The sequence below is a fragment of the Mastigoproctus giganteus genome, chromosome 6 (assembly GCF_048544385.1).
Source record: "Mastigoproctus giganteus isolate SK-2022 chromosome 6, ASM4854438v1, whole genome shotgun sequence".
Classification (NCBI taxonomy): Eukaryota; Metazoa; Arthropoda; class Arachnida; order Uropygi; family Thelyphonidae; genus Mastigoproctus; species Mastigoproctus giganteus.
Window position 1 is genome coordinate 118,426,096 of NC_143580.1, and position 22,480 is coordinate 118,448,575.

Below are 22,480 nucleotides of genomic sequence, written 5' to 3' on the forward strand. Positions count from 1 at the left end.
GAATTTTTCTAGCACGGATAAGGAGGTGATTATTCCCTTGTATAAGGCAATTGTCAGGCCACACCTTGAGTACTGTATACAGGTCTGGAGGCCTCATTTCAAGAAGTATGTAGAGCTGCTGGAACGAGTACAGAGAAGGGTAACGAGATTAGTGAATGGAACAAAGGGTTGCTCTTACGAAGAAAGGCTTAAGTATTGCAAATTACAGTGTCTGGAGACTAGGCACCGGCGAGGTGATCTGATAGAGGTGTATAAAGCCTTGAATGGTTTGTGTATGCTCAATGCCGATGGGATTCTTCCTCTTGCTCAGAATAATCATCTGAAAGGGCATAAATTCTGATTGAGGAAAGACAGATGTAGGATAGATGTGCGGAAATTTGCCTTAGCCAGTGGGTAGTCGGTTCGTGGAACAGACTTCCATCCCTTATTGTACAAGTTGATAGCCTAAATAAATTTAAGGCTCAGCTGGACAGGTATTTTGAACGAACGAAGGGGTGAAATGGAAGTGTTTTTTTTTTTTTTTTATAAGCTTGCTTTCTTGCTTCATATGCCTCTACTAATGCTAATGCAATGGGCACTGCTCTTTTTGGACTACTGTTATTAATTAGTGGAGTCGACCCAGGGTTCAAATGCCAGGCCCATTGCTGTTTACTATATTTACTGGTGAAAACTTAATGTCTAAGTTTTCAGATAATAAAAAGTTGAAAGGGTAGTTAATCACAGTAATCAGAGTATGCTACTGCAAAAAGATCTAAACAAGTCAGGCAGATAGGGTGACACGTGGCAATTGAAGGTTGACAAATGCAAGGTAACACAAGGAGCAGTAATTCAGATTAACATACCAGCTGCGTTACCATACTCAGGGCAACAGAGAATGAAAAGGACCTAGGGGTAATTGTGCAGTCAGATGTGGAGTTCTCTGACAATGCAGACAGGCTGTAGAACAGCTCGAGTAATTTTGTCAATGATATACAGGTATTTGCCAGCAGGGATAAAGAGGTAATTATCCCACTGTATAAGACAATGATTAGGCCATATCTTGAGTATTGCATACTGGTCTAGAAGCCTTGTTTTACAATGTGGATCCACTTGAGCAGGCACAAAGAAGAGCAACAAGATTGGCAAGAGGAGCAAAAGTGTGCTCTCACCAGGAAATGCTTCAATTTTGCAAACTGAAGCAACTAGAGACGAGGCAACTGTGAGAACTAATTGAGATGTTTAGAGCCTTTAATGCAGTGCATAAGCTTAATGCTGACAGTATCCTTCCTCTTGCTCAGACAAATCATATGGGGGGCATAAATTCAATTAAGGAAGGATGGTTGCTGGTTGTGTGTGCATAAATTTGCCCTCAGCAAGGATGGTTGATTGTAGAGAAAAACACATCTGGTGAGTAGAGGTGGGTAGTTTGAGTAAATTAAAGGAAAAACTAAATAAACTGATGGATGGAATTAGCAGGTGAAATGGGAAGTGTTCGTTTTTGTTTTGTTTTTTTTTTTTGACTGATTCTGTATAAGCTTGCTACTGCATCCTTTGCCACCACTACTACTACTAATAATAAATTATATTAAAAATTGCAGTCATTCAATATTATCCACTCAAACAAAATAGATTACATTTTATTTATCAAATCATGATGAATTAAGCTGATGAACAAAATTAATTTTGAAGACCAGTTTTTTTACTGCTCTTACCTATGTAATGTCCACACATCTGACTCTGCTGTCCGCTCAATGTAATTGTTTGGAAGAAATCCAGTGCAACCAGTAAGCCACGAAATTCCTTCTACCCATCCATCTGTTGAATTATTTAGCTGATCACCATTCACATAAACGAAATCTCCAATTATTAATTCTAATTCATCTGTTTCTTGTGGAACATATGAATAAAGAACCTTATGAACCTAAAATAAATGAGGGAAAACAATTAAAACTGCTCTTGAACCAACTGGTTATTTTTTTTATTTTTATTTTTTTGAAATCGAATAAGAGTACCTTGAAAGTTTTAGCTTTGTCTAAAATTCTGTTGACCAGAAATACTCTTTAAATAATGAAATGAGAAGTTTAAAGTACAGTAGAACCCAGATAAGACATTCCCACATAAGAAGTTTCCCCTGTACTAGGTTTGGTTTCTTAAGTCCCATTTTACCTCTATATACTGTAATGTATTATTTTCCCACGTAAGAAGTTTCCCCTGCATAAAAAGTTTGTGATAAAGAATATGCAGTGTATTATTATAATGACGTTTTCCCACTTTATGTGTTTGAAATAGAGAAATTCTTTATTTTTAATAAAAAATTTCTCTATTTCAAAATTTCGATCAAAAGTTCGATTACCAAAAACATTTGGTAATCGAACAAGTTATTGCCAAGCACATTTAGTTCATAGTAAATCACCAAAACAGGTGAAATGGCATAATTTTCTACATCTCATATTGTGAATGCCTTCACAAAGAGTTGCCTGATACCGAACTACCTAGAATAAGCAACGCTTCGACACTGGATTCTCGAATAAGAAACGCTTTGACACTGGATTCTCGAATAAGAAACGCTTCGCCAGTGGATTCTCAGCGGATACCACCGCCCAGAGGTGGTGTTATCTGCAGTGTGAAGGAATTAACAATATGAGATATCACAAAAACAATGCCACCTACTTCGGTAATTTACTACAAACCAAAATTATGCTACGCACAAACTTGTTCGATTGCTCAATTTTCCATAGTCTGATGTTTCATCCTTAAAACCTTTTTAGTATAAAAATTTGGATATAATGGAAATGATATATTGCTATTGTTTACATCAATATCCATAATCGGATAACTTCGCCATGTGAAGCACAGTGAAGCATTTGTCATTAAGTTCTGATTTTTTTGAAAAGTTCTGAATTACTTAGTGGATTGTTCTATGTCTTATTGTAACTGTGACCTTTTAAGGTATGTTTAAACTCCAAAGGAGCTCATCCTTCCACCTTGGTAATGAGTATTTGGTAATGAGTTTAATGAACAGAATGTTAAGCAATTTGAAATCCTCAGTTTAAAAATGTTTCGTATAGATAGAGTAAAATATTAAAAATTCTGAAAAACACTTAAAAATGATCTGTAACTTATGTGTACCTTTTCATTTTCATTTGTGTAGTTAATATTTCATACCCTTAGGTCATTTTCCCTTCTAAGAAGTTTTTGTGTGTAAGAAGTTCTAAACCTCCAGTCACTTGGAAAACTTCTTATTTGGGTTCTACTGTATTTACTAATTTTTATTGAATGCATAACAGATTCATTCTCTAAAATGTATAGTTATTAAAAATTTGATTAAATTCTGTTAAGTCATAACAGAAACATTCTTTAATTATTCGTTGGTTTGTCAAATTAGCCTGCTTGACCTGAAATAATTATATTACAATAATCTTATTTTAAGATCAATATAATATATAACTGTTTCAGGTTAAGCAATAACTGTGCAATCTTATTTTAAGATTGCTAAGAATACAATAATAATATTGCACTCTCACATCGAACTTCTTTGTACAGTAGTTCAGAGCAACTAAGGTGGCTCCACCCTTAAAGATCTATGACAACTTGTAAACCTATATAATTAACAATAGCATATAACTAGGGTTCAGTTCTAGGTTCTCAGTTCTAGGTTCTAGTGTGGGAATAAAGTTGACACCGCCCTATTATGATGAGTATTTTATTAAATATTTCGTGATAATTTCAATTTGATTATATCTAGTGGTAACTATAGTTTTTGAAACTGCATTTCTTAGGATAGTATGATTCAACAGAGGGTTGTCTCTGGTGATTCATCTGTGAGCCATGGTTTTACTGATTGTACTCATTGCAATATATGAGGAGTTTTCCTTACCTAATAGTGATACATTTCTATATGCTGGGAAGTGTACTGATAAAAAATGATGATGGTCCAAATGAGTTGTCAGTTCTCTTAAGGAAACTAAAGGATGTATAAATTAGAAAACTAATGATGTCAGGAAAAACAAAATGAAGACTTGATCACGCTGGAGAAATGCCAACAGACAGGTCAAAATGTTATTGTGTCTAGACCAGGTGTGGGCAACAGCCGGCCCGTGGGCCACATCCGGCCCGCGACGATGTTGAATCCGGCCCCCTCGGTAAATGCATAAATATAGAAAATCCATACCTGACTACACTCGCCGTAAACGTTCGGCTTAATTCGGTTCAATCGGGAATCACGGCCAGTACAACAGTAACCAAGTGATTCTACGCAGCATCAAAGAGTTATTTCCTAATTATTATTGTAGCATCGATCGAACAAAGTTCCTTTGGGTTTGACTTCTTATTGAAAAAAATAATATTGGTGCGAGATATTTTATGTTTTATGCCTTTTCTAATTATTACAATTTTTAATTTAATATAATTTATAGCCCATAAAATGAGCCAATTAAAAAAAAAAAAGAAAAACTGATGCCGAATGCCGCATTTTCAATGATAATTGGACATTCAGATATTTAATTGCAAATATAGATGGTAAAGCTGTTTGTTTGGTTTGTAACAAAACTATTTCCGTTTTTAAAGAATATAATCTAAAAAGGCATTTTTCAAAAAAAACATTTCGTAAAATATAAGCTATTTTCACCGGAACTAATGAAAATTGAAGCAGAAAATTTAAAATGTGGTTTGCGTAAGCAACAAAATACTTTGAAAATTTTGTCAAAACAGATAGAGCTCTGACAAATTTAAATATTGTATTTACTTTTTTTAAAAATACATTAATAATTTGGTAATTCAAGTAATATAACATTTTTTAGGTTCTGATTTTTTTTATTAAATCGTTCAATCTATTCCGGCCTGCATCATGATGCGAAAATTTCATTTGGCCCGCTGACGAAAAAAGTTGCTCACCCCTGGTCTAGACTCTGCCAAGACACAACAGAAGGGATCACATAACAAGAGCTTTGTCAATAAAATCTAGACTCCAAAGACTTGACAAGGATGAAAGGAATAAAAAAATTTTTGCAGCAGGGCCTGTCCTGGTTAGCAGAAAGAATTTAATAAATATGGAATTTATTTAAATAGAGTTTAAGGAAGCTAGTAGTGGGTGGAAGCATGGAATTCATTGGAAAGACAGGTTAGTTAACAATACAAGGTTCTTGTACCACACCAATAGTAGTAATGGGCAAGATAGACTCCTATAACAGTAATAACTGGGACTATGGAATTTGAATAATAATGGGATATTACTGAAAAGTTGTTCAATGAAAAGTTAAAATACAACTGGTCAAATAGCTATGGAAAATTCCTAGAGAGAAAGAATGGCCATAAGCAATTACATAGGATATGTTAGGGATACAAACAATATAGAAAAGCAGTCTCACATTTTTATATACCAATGCTAGAAGTATAGTTAATAAATAGGTATTAGTAGTACAAACAATGCAAGAAAGCAGGATTAAAGAGCATCAGCATCAACTTACTTCCACAACAACAAAAGGAAGTTTTTCCCAACAATCAACCACCTAATGGGTGAAGGCAAACTTCCACACATCTATCCTGCAATAATCCTCCCTCAATTTGAATTTGTACCCCTTCATGTGTGTGTGTAGTCTCAGCAAGAGGAAGAATGCCACCAACACTGAGCTTACTCAATCCATTCAAGACCTTAAACACCTCAATCAGATCTCCTTGCAAATGCCTTGTCTCCAGATGCTGCAATTTGCAGAAATGAAGCCTTTCTTGGAAAGAGCACTTTTTTTTTTTCCCTTCACCAATCTTGCTGCCCTTCCTATGTGTTCCAGCAGATCACATTCTTCCTAAAATGAATACCCCAGACCTGTATACAGTAATCAATAAGTGGCTTAACCACGGCTTAATCCAAGGTGATAATCACCTCTTTTTCCCTGCTAGCGAGATTCCTGCATATCAATGATATGCAGGAATCATGGGGCACTCCTAGGACAGGACCCTACCTGATACTTTATGGGTTCAAGTTGCAAATTGTCCCCCCCCCAGCAGTTGATAGAAAAATATTAAATTTGATGCTAACTTTAACCCAAATCATAATAATTCTTCAATTTCCTAAATTTAATATAAAAAAGAAATTTTCCTTTTCCACATAACTAACCAACTGTTAATCAGCCAGGGAACTGGTACTCATTCACATTCTTTACTTATCCTAGGGCAGGACTCTAGCTGCTGGGGAAATGTAATAGATGAATAACTAACCTTTAATAATCTTAGGGGGGAAACTATTATAAATAAAAAATAATCCTTTTCTTTACATACATATATTAACATAAATTAACAACATTAACCCCCCACAGCCTGTGCTGAACTAGTTATTAACTATTAATTGCTGTCAACACTGGGCCAATTGGCAGAACATGGGATTGATGTCAGGCATGCTTGCACAGGATCTATAAAGTGGGTATTCCTGCCACAGTATTCTAGACCCACTGTACTCCCTCCTCAGAAGACACACCCTCTAATCTAAATTGATTGGTGGATACCACAACCCAGACAGCACAGTTTCAAAGCTTTTTTGCCCTTCTTTGGTGGGTGAGTAATAGTTGTCACTATTGCAACACTGTTGTGTTGCAATAGTGACAATCCAGTTATGAATTAAAATGATGCATTAAAACTACCTTGGTAGCATATATGATGTGTGTGTGCATTAACCCATCATAAGTAAACTCCTCCATACTCTCTGGCTGTTATTGTTATTTGTTTTTTTTTAGGAGCATTAGCAACTAAGGCCATATTGCTCCGGGGATATGCGGTGGTCATTCCCTGACCTTTCTGCATCCTCCATATTTGGTGGTCATGGGCTCGAACCCCGGTCTAATCAAGAAGCATGTGCTACGCACTGCTACTCCTGCCTGACTGGCTACAGAGGCACCATCATACTCTCTGGCTTTAGCCAAGAAATGTCTTTTAGATTAAATCATTGCACACCATCAGGCATCTCTCAAATTGTGGAGTTATACTTCACAACTGGGTTGTCATTATTGTGACACCAGGGAACCTAACCACCTATTGAAGAGGGGCCAAAGATCCTTGAAACAGTGCTGTCTGGGTGGTGGTATCCACCAAGAATAAGTAACAATAGTCTTCTTAGTCTTCTTCCATAGGTGAAGCATTACTTATTCGAGGTTGTGCAATACCATGGCAGCTCGTTGTGAAGGTATTCACAAACCTTGGTAGTATAAATGATGTATTCTTCAACTTAGCAGCTGATTTAAAAAAAAAAAAAAAAAAAAACATATATAGCCAAAAAAAAAAAAAATCTTCCCATCTCACCCATCCATTCACTCCAAATGCTTGTCTAATTTTGCCTTGAACTTATTTAAGTTTTTGACCTCCACTACGACAGATGGAAGTTTGTTCCAACTTCCATTGGTGAGTGGAACAAAGGATTGCTCTTACCAAGAAAGGCTTAAGTTCTGCAAATTGCAGTGTCTGGAGACTAGGCACCCGCGAGGTGATCTAAGGCCTTGAATTGTTTGAGCAAGCTCGGTGCTGATGGGATTCTTCCTCTTGCCCAGATTACTCATCTGAGGGGACATAAATTCAAATTGAGGAAAGACAATTGTAGAATAGATGGCGGAAATTTGCCTTTAGCCAAGCGGGTGGTTGACTAAAGGCAAATTTCCGCCATCTATTCTACAATTGTCTTTCCTCAATTTGAATTTATGTCCCCTCAGATGAGTAATCTGGGCAAGAGGAAGAATCCCATCAGCACCGAGCTTGCTCAAACAATTCAAGGCCTTAGATCACCTCGCGGGTGGCCTAGTCTCCAGACACTGCAATTTGCAGAACTTAAGCCTTTCTTGGTAAGAGCAATCCTTTGTTCCACTCACCAATCTCTTTGCCCTTGTCTGTACTCTTTCCAGCAGCTATACTTCCTAAAATGAGCCTCCAGACCTGTATGCAGTACTCAAGTGGGTCTGACCATGGCCTTACACAAGGGGACAATCATCTCCTTACCCCTACTAGCAAAATATCTGTATATCACTGACAAAACACTTTACTAAATCCTGAGGATTTAGTAAACATCTGCATCAATCTGTGTAATCAGTGTCCTGCACGCCTGCTCATGTAATTTAATGTAACATCAACATTTCCTTTCATTTAGGTTCTTCTAATTTCTGTCACTACAATGTTACAATTACGTTTTCTGATGAAATTTAGTCATAAGATTCGTTGCAACAAATATTCCCAGAATTGGAGATGATAAAACTGTTATCCCTGCTTCCATTTATTGCGTGTTTCTCCTAAAGCGTGAGTCCTCTGTTTCTGCACAGCAATCATATTTCACAGATGCAGTGGATTCCACGAATACAATATGGTTCGTTGAGATCTCACAAAATATTTGCCTGGCAGCCTTTAGTTATGAGTGTCAATTGTGCATCCTGTGAGTTTGTAAGTCTTCGCAGCTGCTCTGTGTGCAGCAACAGCAACCTACCTATTCCAGCCACAATGTCCTACGAGTATTAAATTCAGCCAATGAACTGGGTGGTTATAAATTAAGTTTCCCTATTCAGGAGACCCTAGTGTCAAAACGGTTAGAGTTAGCACTGAAAATTGGTGGGTATATCATTTAGGGTATGGGGAAGCGATTTGTAGAAGAAAAACAATTAGTAAAAATTTCTGCCACCAGGGGGAAAATGGTGCTGCACATATGTAAAAGTTGTCATTTACTTCAAGACAGTCTGCTTATGCAAATGACATCCTGTTAGATAAAAGCAGAAAGGTCAACGCCACTGTTAATAACCATTATGGCTCTTACAAAAGAGGAAAATGGGCTCTTTTAATAAAACTGTTCTACCAGAATAATAGTAACGCTAATGCAGCACTATGTGAATATAGGAAACTTAAAGGTTTGCATAAAGGACCTTTGATGTCAGTGGGCTACGAAAACTAATAAAGAACTTTGAAGCGACTGGAGAGTTAGGTGTAATTCCAGGCAGGGAATGACACATATCGGAACGGAATGGAGGTAGTGGATGAAGTTGCAGTTGCAATGGCCTCCAGGTCAGAATGCTAAACACTACCAGTCAGTAGTGCCTGCAGAGGTATGTCAAGAGACTTGAACCTTCCTTGGTCTACCATACATAAAGTGCTTCGAATAATTTTACGCTGGTTCTGGTACAAGATTCACATAGTGCAAGAACTAAAGTCTTGTGATCAGCAACAACGAATAGACTTTTCCCTAAGATTTCTGGCTTGTATGGAACTTGACGATATATGGGCTAGAATGATCTTGTGGTCTGATAAGGCACATTTCACTCTTCATGAGGCTGTAAATGCACAAAACTGCCGAATACAGGGAACTTCTTGTCCATCTGCTGTGCATGAAAGACCACTACAAAGTTCATACTTTACAGTATGGTGTGGATTCACAGCAGAGTTTATAATCGGACCATTTTTCTTTGAATAGTTTACACCTCATGGCCCCATACGGTGTACAGTAACTAGAGTAATTAAAAATGGAGCAATATGGCATTAAAGGCAAATTATTGCAATGGCTAAAGGGTTGGTTGAGAGGGAGAAGGCAGTGTAGTTATCAATGGGCACTACGCTTCGAGGATTAATTTTATTAGTGGAGTCCCAGGGGTTTAGTGCAGGGTCCATTGATGTTTTCAATATTTATTAATGATACTGATGAAGGGGTCTTTTTTTTTTTTTTTTTTTTTGAAAACCCCAAACACGAGAGGTATTAGAACCTATAGTACTTAGTACCATTCTCAGGTTGGAGGTTGAGAAGACGAAAGAAGATATTTGTTGATATTAGACTTGAACTTCTGTCGACTGTAATATTCAAGAAATACATACAAGGGAAGGTTGTTCCAGAAAACGGCAGTTGAATGAATAAATGAGGAAGATGAAACGTTGGACAGTAAATGGATGTTGGCTGGTGGCAGCAAGTGTTCAGACTCTTTTGAAAGAGAGAGAGAGAGAGAGAGCGGGAATTATTATTATTATTATTATTATTAGCCATAGGGTGCAAGGAAGCCTGAGGCTTATGCTGTGCCAGCAAAAAAAAAAAAAAAAAAATTTTCTGTATTACCCAGAGAGAGAGAGAGACAAGAGTAGAAGGGAATCACCAAGAAAAAGAAGAATGATGATACCCAGCTCAGGATCCTGGGTGTGCCAAGCCCATACTCACCAGATGTGAGCCCCTGGAATTAATAGAAGCCAATTCAAAGAACAGTGCCCGTGGAAGTATCTGTAGAAAAGGCATACAGCAGAAATAGTACGTCTATGGGACAGCAAGTGAAGAGACTATTAGAGATGAGTTATTAATTAACCTAACTGCCCTCTTCTGAATGGAATTTAGAAGCTTGAAAGAGGTTTTGAGGGCACCACTCCAGATGTGGGAACAATATTCCATGGTAGAGAGGATTTACGATTTGTACAGTGTGAACAGCTGTTTGGAAGAAAAGTAATGCTGAGAGCGAAAGAGAAAACCAAGTTTTTTTAGATGCAGAGGAAGCAATATTTGTAATGTGCTTGTGCCAAGAGAGATTAAAACTAGGGTAATCCCCAAAAGAGATATATCATTTTACCTAGAAATCGGAGTGTCGCCAAAGTTAAGCATAGGAGCAGAAGAATCCTTTTTGCGAGATATAAGACAAGATTGAGTTTTAGAAGGGTTGAAATAAACTAGGTTATCTTTGCCCCACTGGAGAATTACCTGATGATCGGCATTTAAGGAATTGGTAGCAGATTTTCGAGAAGTTGAAGCTGATTGAGCAGGGCAAGGTTTCTCAAAATGGAAAGTGGAATGCAGTGTGCTATCATCGGCAAAACTATGGATAGGATTTCCAGTCAATGGAAGAAGGTCATTAATATACAAGAAGAAAAGAGTGGGGGAAAGAACTGAACCTTGGGGGACACTGGCATTAGTGGAGAAGTTAGAAGACAGAGAGCCATCTACCATCACCCTAAGTAAGCGATCAGAGAGAAAACTGGATAACCAATTACTAAAAACAGTTGGCAAACCATAAGATGGTAGCTTGTTTAGAAGACCTTTATGCCAAACATGATCGAAAGCCTTTGAGATGTCACGAGCAACTACTTGTGTTTCACCGAACCTTTCCACTGAATTAGTCCATAAATGGGTAACATAAACCAGAATACACCAGTGGGTCGACAGCGATGGAATCCATACTGGCGATCGGTGATCAGATGGAAGGTTTCTAGGTAGTTTAAGAGTTGGCGGTTAATTGATTTCTCCATTACTTTAGGAAGAGTAGAAGAAATTGCAATGGGAAGATAATTGGATGGGAGGGATTTGTCACCCTTATTAGGAACTGGCTGGATATGAGCAAATGCCCAAGCAGAGGGAAAAATACATTTGGAATATGAAAGTGAAAAAAAAAAAAAAGCGGCAAAGAACCGGAGTAAGTTCAGGTGCAGGTTTTGAGAACAAGTGGAGAAATACCATCAAGACCTGCAGCTTTCTGAGCATCAACTTTCGTCAAAATCCTTCTGACATCCTTTTGACGGAAGCCCACATTGAATGGAGTGTGTTGGGAATGGTGGGATGTGTTTTACAAAAATTTACTGTGGGAATTTGCTATTAGGTTTACGAGAATTTACTATTAGGTTTACTGTGGTATACATCACACAACTGAGGATCAAATAGGTACACCCAACAGGAGAGAGAGATGTGGAATACTGTGGTGGGGTTACAATGGAACTGGATGCAAAAAATAATTTTGATATCATATAATTAGATTTCATGAAAGCTTTTGATACTGTTGCACATCAAGGTTATGGGAGACTCTTGCAGCCACACAGTAGCTAAAGCCAACATTTGATTTTTAACTCCTGTATTGACAAATTAAGATTATTTTTGTGCTATAGTGCATATATCTTCAAATAAATAATCAGAAGCGAATGCATTAAGCAGAGTAGGAGTAATATTTCAGGATAAAAACTAATGCACTAAAAGTAGATACTGTAATTTTTTGGGGGGCCACTGTGGTTTGTATAATCAACATTCTACTGTACTTTTTTTTTTTTGCACTACCTTACAAAATATCCTGCCAGTGCCCATGAGCCAAACCATAGCCTTTTAAAAAGGGATAAACATCTTGTTAACCCTACTAGCAAAGACTGACTACACAATTCCCCCCCCCCCCCGCGCCAAATGTTTTCATTTTCCGCTTCTCTGAGTATGGTACAGCACAGTTGTTATGTTAATCTAGGATTACTGCTACTCACACACAGTACCTTGCATTTGTCAATGTTAAGTTTCAACTACCATTTCACAGCCCATTGACCTAATTTTCATAGAAGTTGCAGTATCTCACCCTGATTATTGTCATTAACCAACCTTCCAAACCATCGTATCATGTGCAAACTTAGACATTAAGCCTTATATACCTTCATCAGTATCATTAATAAATATTGAAAACATCAATTGACCCAGCACCAAACCCCATGGACTCCACTAATAACATTAGTCCACAAAATACAGTGCCCATTAAAAACTACACTGTCTTCTCCCACTCAACCAACCACATTGCTCTATTTTGTACAGCAGTCTTTCTCCAAGAGTGAAGTTTACAATGCAAATGAAACTGGTCTTAATTGGAAGTCACTCCCTGGTAAATCACTAGCGTCATGAACACTACACAAAACTTATACACAATACACTACACGCACATGACCGGATAGGGCGAAAGCCTCTTCACAAGATGTACAAAAATGGCTAATGGGGGAAACCCTGCGGTCCACAACAACACTTGGATCCCCTGCGTTGTGATGTGAAATGGCTGCTCCTGGTTTCAAAGCTAACAAACAGCATATTACAGTTATGGCGTGTGCAAATGCAAGTGGACAGCATGTTTTACCATTGCTGGTGATTGGGAAATCCAAGATGCTTTAAAGGTATAAAGTGTCTGCCAATACGATATAAAGGACAGAAAAATGCTTGGATGAATTCCAACATTTTTTTGGATTGGTGTTGCCAAGGTTTTATTCCAAGTGCGAAGAGGCATCGAGAAAATGAGGGTAAAACTGCTAAAGTTTTGCTTATTATCAATAACGCACCATCCCACCCTCCTCTTGAAAAACTGAATTCAATTGACAAGAACTTCACTGTCAGGTTTTTACAGCCAAATGTTATAACCCTGCTGCAGCCAATGGATCAAGGAGTTATAGAGAAACAAAAAATGTACAAAAAAAAAAAAAACAAGTCTTGCATCACTTGCTTCTACCAGAGAGAGATGAAGAGAGCGTAGTTGAGTTTTCAAAGAAGCTCAACATTAAGGATGGTTGATACATATTAGCAGATGCCTGGAGAATGTTGTCAGAGAGTAATTGCCTGGAATATGCTAGCGTAGAGAAATCTGAAAAAGGCATGGCATAAACTATGGAGTGCTGCCGAAGAGATGGTCACACATGTGCAAGATTTGAATGGAGACGTAGCTGAGATTGTAACTTTATTTCAAGGGATTCCTAGGTTTTCCCAGTGTGGGCAAGATAATGCAGAGGCATGGTTAAACAACGATGCTGATAATCCTGGTTATCAATATTTTAACTGAAGAAATTGTTTTGTTAGTCCAGGGTGAAGAATGTGTTGACTTTAACCAAGGTGATTTTGATGATGAAGACGACAAAGTGGGAGCCATTGCTGGCGTAGAGTTCTTCACTGGCTAGAAACTGGTGACAGAAACAGTCTGTATGCAGTTCTAAGGAGATACTGTTATTCAATAGGATGAAAGACCTAGCTGTGAAAAAAAAAGACAATCTCGCTTGGTTGAATAAAAATTCAAGATTACATATTTTAAAAAATAAACCTTCCCAAGATTATTATACTCTTATTTGTGTGCAATTAGTTGTGTTTGTTTATTTCTGTTTATGTAAAAAAGTGTGATTTATAGTTGAAACCATGTAAAACAGTTAAGTAAGTTCAAAATAAATGTAATACATAATATACATTGTTTCTTCATAACGTTTTGATTATTACTTACAAACAATTTCCTAAATCAATTAACTTCAGTTTAACTTCTGTTCCAGGGAAATTAATGGAGGCACTGGTTAAAGAAACATTGCAGGATCATCTAGACAAGACTTCAGTTATAGCTCAGACACAGCATGGTTTTGTTAAGGGGAAGTCTTGTCTGACTAATTTGATTGGATACTATGATGTAGTCACAAAGGAACTGGATGCAAAGAATAACTTTGATATCATATATTTGGATCTTAGAAAAGCCTTTGATACTGTTGCACATGGAAGACTGTTGCACAAATTGGAGCAGTGTAGCATTGGAGGCAAATTGCTGCTATGGATAAAAGGATGGTTGAGTGGGAGAAGACAGAGTGGTAATCAATGGACACTGCTCTTCGTGGACTAATGTTATGAGTGGAGTCCCTCAGGGTTCAGTGTTGGGTCCATTGTTGTTTTCTGTATTTATAAATGATATTGATGATGGTATATCAGGCTTAATGTCCAAGTTTACAGATGATACGAAGGTTAGCAGGGTTGTTAAGGACACTAATGACAGTACACTGCTGCAACAGGATCTAGAAGAGTTGAGCAGATGGGCTGAGAGGTGGCAGATTAAGTTTAACATTGACAAATGTAAAGTACTACATATGGGAAGCAGTAATCTCAGAGTAATGTATCAACTCTGTGGTACCACACTGACAGTAGTAGAGAAAGAAAAGGACCTGGGGATATTAGCGGTATTTGCGATAATACTATTGGTATTATTGCAAATGCAATAAGATATGAAGTTTTCTGAGCAGTGCAGACAGTCTGCAAGAGTAGCTCATGGTGTCTTGTCAATGATATACAGGAATTTTTCTAGCAGGGATAAGGAGGTGATTATCCCCTTGTATAAGGCAATGATCAGGCCACACCTTGAGTACTGTATACAGGTCTGCAGGCATCATTTTAAGAAGGATGTAGAGCTGTTGGAATGAGTACAGAGAAGGGCAACAAGATTAGTGAATGGAACAAATGGTTGCTCTTACGAAGAAAGGCTTAAGTTTTGAAAATTACAGTTTCTAGAGATTAGGCACCTGCGAGGTGATCTGATTGAGGTGTATAACGCCTTGAATGGTTTCAGCAGCATACTCAATGCTAATGGGATTCTTCCTCTTGCTCAGAATAATCGCCTGAGAGGGCATACATTCAAAGTGAGGAAAGACAGTTATAGGATAGATGTGCGGAAGTTTGCTTTTAGCCAGCGGGTGGTTGATTGCTGGAACAAACTTCCATCTGTCATAGTAGCAGTTGATAGCTTAAATAGATTCAAGGCAGAACTTGACAAACATTTGGAGAGAGTGGATGGGCAAAATAAGGGCATTTTTTTTTTCTTTGGCTGATGCTATATAAGCTTGGTTTCTTGCATCATGTGCCTTTGCTAATGCTAATGCTAACCCCTTTAGAACCTTTAGGAGCTGATGTAACAAAGCTACATACATGTCTTTACCGTACACATTATACTCCCCACACTTAAATACTGCATCAAATTTGACTGAGTAGCACCATGTTCCTGATATGTACAATGTCCACATTTGATAACTTTTCCAATAATAATTTTTTTTTTTTTTTTTTGGCTAGAAGCTTCTTTGCACTATATGGCTTATAATAATACTAATATCAAATTTATTTGCTAAGTGCCTTGCATTTGTGTACAAGCTAGTATATGTGTGCCTATTTGGGGTCTTAGTAACCTAGAATAGTCCATACATTTGCTTGTTCTATGAGGAGCCTCGGCAGGCTTTGTAATTATTTGTTATGTTGTCAGACCATCGTTACTTGAAAGCAAAATTGGCTGACGTTGGACCTGTTCATGTCCCAATAGAAGCAGTGCAAGAATCAATTTCCCCCTTCTTGATTAGAGGCAGTGTTTCATCTGAAGGATTTGTTTTTTGGTCAAAGTGCCTCACCAATAATGTGGCACAAGACAGCATAGTGATTTGACCAAAAAACAGATCCTTCAGGTGGACTTCCTAGCTATTCCCTGTTGGCTTCATCTGATTGATTTCCATTTCCAAGAATAAAAACTTCACTAATAGGGCACATTTTGGATCTTTTGTGTAGGTCCAGCAGCATGTGTTAAGTGCACTTATACTTCCAGAAGTGGCAGAAGAAAATGGTTTTGTGTAGAATAACCCAAGGAACCTACTTTGAAGGTGACAAAGCAAAGAACTGACAGTTCAAATTTAAAATACTTAAAGTCACTCATGGATCTACCTAATCACATCCTGTACATTTATACTCAACCTAGGAAAATCATGTATTCCCTTCACTACTGTCTGCCAAAGTGAGGGCATAATTTCTCAAAAGCTCCATGTTCACCTACTGTTCTTTTGGATGGTGCTAAATACAAATATTTTTGGAAAATTATGATTCTTGAAGTGTTTTTCACGTTTTTATACATACAGCAGACTCTTTATTTACCAGGATCGGATTAACTACTTCAACACTCCAAAAAAAAAAAAAAAAAAAAAAACCACCAGAAATCAAAATTCAAGTAATAACTAGAATAGCTATAAACAGATATTTTGCAAGTCGTAAATAAGCGGCATTATAAGTTGTCATTGGGAGATTAATGTGCCTATTATCTTGCAACCCCCGCTGTCTTCACACCCGCCACTCAAAAAAAAAAAAAAAAAAAAAACACCAAATGCTTAGTTTGTTTTAGTGTGTCACGTCGATTGTTGTGTTCCATCGCACCGCAAAAAGACAAATTTTGTTTCGTTATTTGTCAGAGATGTCGAAATTTTTTATAGTAAACATATTTTTTTTGTTTAAATTGCAAAAATTATGGGTACAAAAGAGTTGCACTTTTAGTTAAACAAAGACTTGAAATTATTCAAAAGTTTGAAAACAATGTGCATCTGTTAAATCTCTAATGAACCATTATAATGTTGGTGACCAAACCATATGCGACATTGTACAAAATAAAGGGAAGCTATTAGATTTAAAATCGACATCGCAAAAAATAAAGGGACACATCGTATTGGACACACGAGTAGTACATGGTAATTTTTTTTTATCTATCGCCATATTTTTTACGTAGGATGCTGAACATTTTTTGATACAGTAAGTCTGCGACTTACTGTATCAAATGCAACTACGGATTTATGTAAATTTGTTTTCACTCAATTTTTTTATTTTTTATTTATTTATTTTTTTTTAGGATTGTAAAATTTAAAACAAAAAAAAAAAAATAAAATAATAAGCAATCAATAATGACGATCGTGGCACGCACAAATTGCACAAGTGAGATTGGAGTAACAAGTAAAAAAATAGGAAAGAAGAGAAGACTCTTACAATTATTTATGGTGTTTTTTTTTTATGACTGAAGATTTCAGTGAAGGGTACACACTTTACCATAATAACATAAAAACCAACAGAATTCCAGCTATCGGTATCATTGCAAATGCAATAAGATCGAGTTTTACTACCCGTTTATAATAGATTGCGCTAACAGAAAAGCCCAATAAAATGGAAAGTGCAAATTGTTTTTTGTTGACCTCTAGAAATGTGCTTGCGCTAAAATGTGAGCTCGCGCAGGGTGATAATAGTGAGTTTTCGCCTTAACCCTGTGAAGTTCTTTTCAGAAAATTTCATTTTGACCATTATCATGGTGCCGACTAAGAGAATAAGTGACAACGGTACTAGTAAATCTACCAAGAAAAGAAAAGTAATCGATTTGGATCAGAAAATTAAACTAATAAGAATGTATGAAAATGGTCAAACATTAACAAGTATAGTGCTGAATTCAGATTTGTCAATAATAATATAATAGCAATATGTTACTAGTCATTTCCAAGTTGTGTAAAACTCGATGAAGTAAGTAGTCCTGGAACGTATCTCTTACATATGTCGGAGACGTCTGTATTAATCTGTATTTTGGATTAACCGGGATTTGTTTTTTACCATCTATCCCGAAAAATCAAGAGTCTACTGTATGTATATATACAGGGTTATTCAAAATGAAGTCCGGTGTTTCAAACAATTCCTGTACACACATGAGCAGACATAGGAAGAAAGAAATAAATATTTCCAGAATGCAAGTATAGTAATGAAGTTTTTTTTACATACCTCATAAATGTTCAATATGAGAGCCTTTAGTGATTTGGCAGACATCAACTTGGAAAAGGAATCCTTCCCACACATGGCTTAGTAAGTCAGGAGTGATGCTGTCAATGATTTTGGTGATCCTATCTTTCAGTTCTGGTATAGCCACAGGTAAGGGAGGCATAAAAACGTTATCCTTTACGAAACCCCACAGGAAGAAATCGCATGGTGTTAGGTTGGGAGACCGAGGCAGCCAGGATTCGATCTGCTGATCTGCAGCACTCCCACATCCGATCCAATGCTGTGGTAAATGCCAGTTTAAAAAATTCCGGACTATGTGATGGAAGTGACATGGGGCACCATCTTGTTGTAGGATGAAGTTCGCACTATTGTCCTGTAGTTGGGGGTAGAAGCCATAAGCGTAATAAATCCAGATAAATCTCCCCAGTTAATCTTTTCACAAAAGAAAAATAGACCGTAAACTTTCCTTTGAGATATGGTGCAAAAGACATTTACTTTTGGAGAGTCCCACTCGTGTTCCACATGTGTATGCGGATTTGATGTCCCCCAAAATCGCACATTCTGCTTATTCACTTTCCCTGACAAATGGAAGGTCGATTCATCAGAAAAAAAAAAAATCACTCTGTCAGAAAACGTGTCATTTTGTTCCATGCGGCTCTGCAGTGCAGTGCAGAAGTTACTCCTCGTGCACAGATCATCTGGTTTCAAAGACTGCAACAAGGTTAGACGATATGGTTTCATTAGTAATCGCTTCCGCAAAACACGCCAAACTGTAATTTGTGGGATGTGAAGTTCTTTGCTTGCCCTCGTAGTGGATTTCCTTGAGCTCCTTAGAAAAGGTTCTCTAATGCGTTCCACATTAGCATCTGATACAGGCGAGTGACCGGGACTTTTTCCCTTGCACAGACATCCTGTCTTCTTAAACTGCGTATACCATCGTTTAATTGTCTTGTCCATCGGCGGATCTTTCTTAAATTTTGTCCGAAAGTGGTGTTGCACAATGGCGTTGCACAATGGCATTGCACTAACTTTTACTTACATGAAACTCCAACACAGTAAAAGTTTTCTCATTACATTCCAAAGCCATGTCACAACAGAGCAGAACTGGCATCACAGGCAAACCAACAACTGCACGGTGGTATGCGTCTAACGGCATCTGGTGGTTAACTGTGCAGCATACCGAACATCGCGAGTGTGGGAACGAAACTTGAGATATTATGCGTTCTTTCGAGATGGCTACAAATGATTGACACATGCGCTTTCCCAAAAAAAAATTCTGAAACCCCGGACTTCATTTTGAATAACCCTGTACACACACACACACACACACACACACACACACACACACACACACACACACACGAGCCAAAACATTATGACCACCTACCGGATATGATGTTGGTCCTCCACGTGCAGCCAAAACAGTTCGTACCCCGAGAGGCATGGAAGCTACAAGATTTCTAAATGTGTCTTGTGTTTTTTTGGTACAAACATGTAACCAGCAGATCCTGTAAAGTCCGTGGTTGAGATGCCGCAGATCGGAGTTGCTGTTCCAACACAAACCACAGATGCTCGATGGGATTGATGTCTGGGGAATTTGGAGACTCTGGCCTCCAAAGAACCTGGAAGTGTTCCTCATGTTCCGCAAACCAGTCTCGAACAATCCGGGCATGTGGCATTCCACGTTATCCTGCTGAAAGATGGCACCACCAGAGGGGAAGACCGTTGCCATGAAAGGATGCACCTGGTCAGCAATTTAGGTAGATGGTAGACATCGGAGCGCCTGGCACATGGATGACGGGACCCAGGGTATCCCAGCAGAACATCGCCCAAAGCATGACACCACCGCCAACAGCTTGTTTTCATCCCAAGGTGCATCCAGGTGCCATCACTTCCCCAGGTAAACGCGCGCACACATATCGACCGTCCACATCATGCAACAGGAAACGCGATTCATCAGACCAGACTACCTTCTTCCAATCACTCAATGTCCAGTTTTGATGCTCACGTGTTCATTGCAGGTGCTGTCCCTAGTGAACTGTAGTTAGCATGGGCTTTTGGAGTGGCCTGTGGCTACACAGCCCCATTTTCAGGCAGGGTTCGATGTACTGTGTTGTGACACATTACTCCCGTCACCAGCATTCCAATTACTGGCGAGTTGCATCACAGTGGCCCTTCTGTTGCCAAGTACCATCCGGGAGAGCTATCGCTCACCACGAGCATCTATGAGCCATGGTCGTCCAACACCTTGCCGGCGATTCGTGGGTTTCCCCTCCTCGGACAATTTTCGGTAGGTACTAACCACGGCTGACCATGTACATCCCACCAGCCGTGCCGTTTTAGATATTCTCTGACCCAGTTGTCTGGCCGATACAATTTGGCCTTTGTCAAACTTGCTTAAGTCCACTGCCTTTCTCATCTGAAGAACAAGAACAACACTGATTAACGAAGCTCAGTATGAGGTGTTTTTTATACAATGTCCCAACCTGTGCATGCCCCATTGTTCACCTGCAGTTGCTTCAATTTGCATAACAACTTGCTGGTCATGTTTTGGCTCATCAGTGCATATAACCTTTTTTTTTTTCATTTTGCTCTTAAAAAGTCCTCCATAGCATGTAATCATAATACAAGTACATCACCATCTACCACCACTCATTTTGAGAAGTCTGAGTTCAATTCCTGTTAACAACTGGAGGAGTTGCCAAGTCCTCTTCAATCAAGTTTGTACTTAGCCAATCTCGACTAGAGGGAGCAGGGTTTCCTCCTGCAAGTTAATCTGCTTTTCAAAATATGAAAACTTGCCCCAAACAAACATTTCTACAGATAAATACAATAATATTGCAGATATGGGTAACAAGTTACAGTATCATTCAAATATAGTATGTATAATATATATATATATATATATATATATATATTTTTTTTTTTTTTTTTTTTTTCTCCTCTTAAAAACACTAGAATGAACAAGGCACCTATTACAAAATACTGGTAGTGCTACAAAGCTGAGTTGTACAAAGCAAATTCTGAAGTAACTAAGACCATGCTGCATCAGCATATTATAAATTGCATAAATTCTAGGTTAGTTTACATATGAACATACGTTGGTGGTGGCCCAGAGTTTCTTGGTAACCTCACTACCCACATAAGGCCAGCTAACTGAGTGAAAAAGCGTCTACATAGAATTCCTCTGGAACATAAACTAAAATCAAACCTCATTTTCCAAAAGGAGGAGGAAAATAGCAGCAACACTATTTACCTCTTTTGGAAATACCATACTATCATGGAAGATGAAAGTACTACAAAATGCAGAACATAACAAATGTATGCACTGCACAGCACGAACATGACACATTGCAAAGGCAACAATTACACTTAATAGTTGTCAAAATAAAAAAATTTAAAAAAATTAAAATTTGTAAACCAATAATTTTTACACTGGCACCTGTAGTGTAATGAAATTTCAACTATGTGAACACGATCACACATTTCTGCTCACCTCTTTTCCTTTAATTCTTGTATCACGTGAATATAATCTTAACTCCCAACCAACTGATGTTTTTGCATCAATTCTACAGGTGAGTTCCTCTAGTGTAGTGTAATGCTCTGGCTGAAATTGATATGCCAAAGTAACATGAAGTGCTTTTAAATAAGGCTCCACTTGAATACCTGTAAAGATTTTTAATATAGTTCAAAATGGAAATTATATAATGGCTCTTATGAAATATATATGAAGGTTAAAACACCATTACACATGAAATTATTTATACACAACTCATTGACAAATTATACACAAAGCACTTTCAACGCTTAAATATACAATTTAAGTTTCTGGATTCTTATTAAATACTACTTAAGATTAATATTAGAGGATGAAAAGGATATCTGTAAATTAGATTAAATTCTAATTAATTAATCCCACTAATTTTAAAAATACAGAATATAATAAATGTAAAGAGGTGAACAGTGCTAACTGAAATTCCATATAAAATTACAGTCAAGCTTCTCAAATTTGGAAACCATGGGACCAGAACTTTGACAGATCATGGAATTTTCTAGATTTCAGGTGGTTATGGTTACAGTCATAACATTAAACTTCTTATTGCAACTTATACCTTAAAGTTCCTTTAATGTCTGGAATAATATTAAAAATAGTAAAGGGCAATAACCAGAACAGGTTAGTCCAGAGTTCCAAACTTTCTCAGTTCATGGCACCCTTAGTGTCACAGTAATTTTTTCACGGCACCCCAAGGCCAAAAGAAATACCTAACAGCGGTTTTCGACCTTTTAATATATAATAATTTTATTCTTATATAGGTATATAAGAATATTATCTCTGTTTGGTGATATTTCACATGAATTTGGACCTGGTGCCCGTCAGAGGGGGCACTGTTAAATTTCCATTTAATTGGCTTTTAAATTTCAAAGAATTATTATTCGTAC

General features: G+C 37.7%; 1 protein-coding gene across 1 annotated transcript in view; it reads right to left on the reverse strand.

Annotated features, from left to right (window-relative positions):
• The window catches only part of LOC150084532 (ecdysteroid-phosphate phosphatase-like), a 390,193-nt gene that overhangs the window by 170,931 nt on the left and 196,782 nt on the right, over positions 1–22,480 (reverse strand). Inside the window, exons 6-7 of the mRNA XM_090375298.1 lie at positions 21,537–21,706; positions 1,692–1,900 (exon numbers count right to left, since the gene is read on the reverse strand). Coding sequence (XP_090231424.1) covers positions 1,692–1,900; positions 21,537–21,706 — 379 coding nt within the window. The remainder of the gene's footprint in view (positions 1–1,691; positions 1,901–21,536; positions 21,707–22,480) is intronic.